Source organism: Atta colombica, unplaced genomic scaffold, assembly GCF_001594045.1.
Source record: "Atta colombica isolate Treedump-2 unplaced genomic scaffold, Acol1.0 scaffold1, whole genome shotgun sequence".
In the NCBI taxonomy this organism is placed as follows: domain Eukaryota; kingdom Metazoa; phylum Arthropoda; class Insecta; order Hymenoptera; family Formicidae; genus Atta; species Atta colombica.
This window is the reverse complement of record NW_017259183.1, coordinates 3319784-3323979: the sequence shown is the minus strand read 5'-3', so window position 1 is coordinate 3323979 and position 4196 is coordinate 3319784. Positions and strand designations below refer to the sequence as shown.

General features: G+C 23.1%; 1 protein-coding gene across 1 annotated transcript in view; it reads right to left on the bottom strand.

The window, feature by feature from the left end:
* Positions 1 to 701: 701 nt before the first annotated feature.
* LOC108687318 overlaps positions 702 to 4196 on the bottom strand; it is a 49691-nt gene continuing 46196 nt past the window's right edge. Inside the window, exons 12-18 of the mRNA XM_018193054.1 lie at positions 3326 to 3543; positions 2977 to 3115; positions 2484 to 2761; positions 1918 to 2286; positions 1381 to 1719; positions 1027 to 1180; positions 702 to 913 (exon numbers count right to left, since the gene is read on the bottom strand). Of these exons, the coding sequence (XP_018048543.1) occupies positions 702 to 913; positions 1027 to 1180; positions 1381 to 1719; positions 1918 to 2286; positions 2484 to 2761; positions 2977 to 3115; positions 3326 to 3543 (1709 nt within the window). The remainder of the gene's footprint in view (positions 914 to 1026; positions 1181 to 1380; positions 1720 to 1917; positions 2287 to 2483; positions 2762 to 2976; positions 3116 to 3325; positions 3544 to 4196) is intronic.

Sequence of the window (4196 nt, the reverse complement as noted above, 5' to 3'; positions counted from 1 at the left end):
TTCATATAATATTATAATATAATATTATTTATTTACAATGCAATATTATTTATAATTATGAATATTCATACATGTTTATGTATATTTATACGTATTTATAAATATTTGCATAAAAGAATATTTTATTGAATAATATTTTAGCAATATTTTCATATTGTAGTATTGAAACGAAAAAATAATACTGCTATAATATTGCTGTAATACTACGTGCTAGTGGTATACTAACACGTAGTATTACATATACTAGAAGCTATTGTACATTCTTTTATTATAAAAAAGTTCATGTTTTTATGTATAACTCAAATGTATATAACTTTAATTAACTGAAATTATTTTGATAATTATAAATTGTGTAATAAATTGATAAATAAATTCATAACAAGTAATAATTATTTATTTATGAGCAGTAGGAAGGTAGTAGTTGAACAATAATCTTTCAATATAATTCTGAATATTATAATGTGTAAAATAACAATAATAATGCTTCACAACAATTCTTCATAATTGTGTGTGTGCGTGTGGGCGCACGCGTGTGTATGTATACTATTCATAATGATTTAATTCAATGTAATATATTGAATACATTTCCATGTTATATGTCAATTTTTATCAATTCAAATTAATAACAAAAAAAAAATTTTAATACATTATTCCATAGAAATAATACACTTATATATAATACACTTACATATTTAATATTTTTAACACTTATTTGTGTAACAAAAATTCACAGATGACATTTCCGAATTTAATTTTTCGCCATGCATTTTCACCTCTAAAATTGTTAGTCGGTTTTTATGAATTACAGCCAAAAAATGTCTCTTTCCTAAATTATTGAAATTTCTCACTTTAAAGTTGTATAACTTATCAACTTTTATTTGTATAATATTTCGATGCACAAAACCTTCGATACCTTGAAAACAGTTTTGTGAAATGGAACAATTATATTATTTTATGAATACAAAAAATATCTTTTTTCTTTAATTTCTTCTATTTTTTATTAATTTTATAATATAGTATAATTACCTTTATATTCGTACACTTGAATAATATCATTATTTTCTACGAAAACAAGTAATGTTCCGAGGAATCCATCAAAATTTAGAACTAAAAATGATTTTGGTTGACGTGCTTTTATTGTTTGCAGAATTTTTGTTTGTGAAATGTCATTTTTGCACAACTAGATAAAATAATGTGATTAATACGCTATATAATACAATTATATAATAATAACACACAATAATACAGCAAAAGTTTCAGTTTTATGGAAAGAAAATGTTTTTTTATAAATTAATATTATCCTTTTACAATAAATAGCAATTATCGAATTATAAAATAAGCTACATAATAAAATGAAAATGAAAATTATATTTAACTCACATATATATCTTGGCTGACTTTTTCATTATAGTGGATGTACTCTTCTTTTTTATTAATACCTACTTTAAAAGTCAATACGCTGCCACAACCAAAACAATTTTTTAAACGTGTGTCGTTTAAAGATCTTTCTTGTAAATCATAAGATAGAGATTGATTAGTTAGTACAATAGGCTCGTTATTTGAAACCAAATTTAATGTCTCATTTTTGTACGAAATAAGAGTCTTTATATCCAATTGCATATTAGATGGTGCAATTTCAAGATTCTTTTGAATCATTGCTATAAATCCATCTTGATATAAATTCATAATGTCTGTGGCATTATCAAGTTCTAATACATGCTATGAGAGAAAAAATAATATGGAACAAATTAGCAGAACTTATTGTTATAAGAAGAAAGTACTTATTTTATAAATATTTTTTATCTCCGTTTAATTGAGAAATTTGATTTAAAATACATTTTGCATATATTTTTTTAAATAAATAAATTTATACGTGCGTAAATTTATACGTGTGTCTACGCATTATAATAAACTTACCACTATTCTATTATTTTCCAATTTCCATAAGTTACTAAGACTTCTACCACAGGTTCGTTTTACGGTTGTAAGCAAGTATAAAACGCGATTTAATTTAAAAAACATCCATTGATTAATTAATCCAAAATCGGATACTTCATCGATCACTTGAAAATCAGTTTGAGTATATAATAGAAGTTTTATATGGCAAATGTTGTAATTTATTAATATATAATTCATATCATTTATTTCGACGGTATGGATATTATGAATGTTTCCATCAAATTCTTGGATTTTTAAATAATCAAACGTGTTAAATTTATATATCTGTTTTATAGCATTGCATTTGAGTATATCCAAGTGCAATGCACACACGTTATTTAAATCCTTCTGTAAAAAATAAAATTATATTTAGAGCATAAACAAGTGAGAGCGTTGGATTCTTGTGCAGAACAAATTTAATAATGTAATGTTACTAAATTGCATAGAAATCAATATTAATTTTTAAATCTGATAAGATTCTTATTATTTAATAAAATTATTGTCAATATTAATTTATTTCATTATAAATACTATAATTTTCTTACATATGTTTCCTCAGTAATGTGATTTATTTCGGAATGTTTTCTTGTTAACGTCGATGATATGTCAGTGATATTAATTTCATTCAAAATTTCATTTCCATCAACGTTCTTTTCAAAATAGACATTTCCATGCACTCTCCATTTTCCTGATATAATCTGTTTTGTTTCGTTTATCGTTTTTATTACTGCTCCTTGCCAATTAATTGGGTTTATTCTGTTTAGAAGACCCAAAACCATGAGATTTTTATCAAGGATAACTGGAGTTTCGAACATAAAGTTTCCTAAACAAAAATTATATAAATTTATTATTTTTTATCATTAGAATTTAAATAAAGATTATTCAAATGTATTCATGCTGAGTGCTATTAAACACTGAAAACTGGTTCATACGACGTAAAATAAAAAAAGGTGTTGTATGCACGTACTAAACATTTAAACAGCACTTGAAAATTTTACGGCATTTATAAAACTGATTGTTTTATTTCTTAATTTCTACCTGTTAGAGCGTCGTTTGCAGTTGAAGAAACAATTCTCGGTGATTTAAAATTATTGATTAAATGAGCATTGAAGTTATGGTACGCATAAATGTTTCCTTGTAGCTTTATATATCCTGTAATATTCTGATTACCATATGTCTGCAAAAGAAGCAAATATAATTTTATTGCATGTATAATTTTAATTTTAACATTAATTATGCATGGAAGAAACAAAAGAAAAGACTGAAATAGTATGTATGTCTAAATAATCTATATTATTTTATTGGAACATCTTCAACATCTTATGTTTTATTTGCTAAATTTATTTCAAACAATAAAAGTTTTGTTTTAATTTTATGTTCATTATACCATGAAGGTATCCGCATAGATATCTTCTATATGATAGGTATTAACATGTCCTGATATCTGAATGTTTCTAACAATAATATTAGTACAATTAAGTTTATCGATCATAATAAACTGTCGCGTATTTAATAAAATCAACAGATTCATTTGTAAGTCATTGACCTGCATGACTTTTATATTTGTGTATATCTGGAAAGTCACATTGTTGAGTGTTATTCGTGCTGAAATAAAAAACAAAATATTTCTTATGCTTTTTCTTATGCTTCAAAATTAAGTATTTAATTATTTGCGATGATGCATATTTTAATAATGTTATTACAAATAACATATATAATATATTATAGTTACACATTGTTTACAATAGACAATAATTGCTGTAAAAAAAGAGATTGTAAAATTGTGTAACAAACTTTTATTTAAAAAAACTATTGAGTAAAATAATTTAAATTGATTAAAAGAAAAAAATTTTGCTACAAATTATTTTATAAGTACATATAATTTTATAAAATATTAAATAATTTTTTACAAAATATACAAATTCTTTGCAAAGCATATAAATAATTTAATTTTATGAAAATATGTCAACAACATATGTCATACAAAAAAATATGATTACAAATCGATGCTTATTGATTTGTATATTTTTCTTTTAATATATTTTTATTATTTGTGAATTCTGAATGAAGAAACCTGAATTATTATTTATTTGCTTTTATAACTATACATATATACATTTTCAGGGCTCGGTAAAATAACTGATGTGACTTAAAAACTAAAAAATAAGTTCCAGAAACTTATTTAAAATATAAAATCGTAGGAGTCGATAAAATTACTGACTTATTTGAAATAAAAAATATAAAATAGGTTTCAAAAA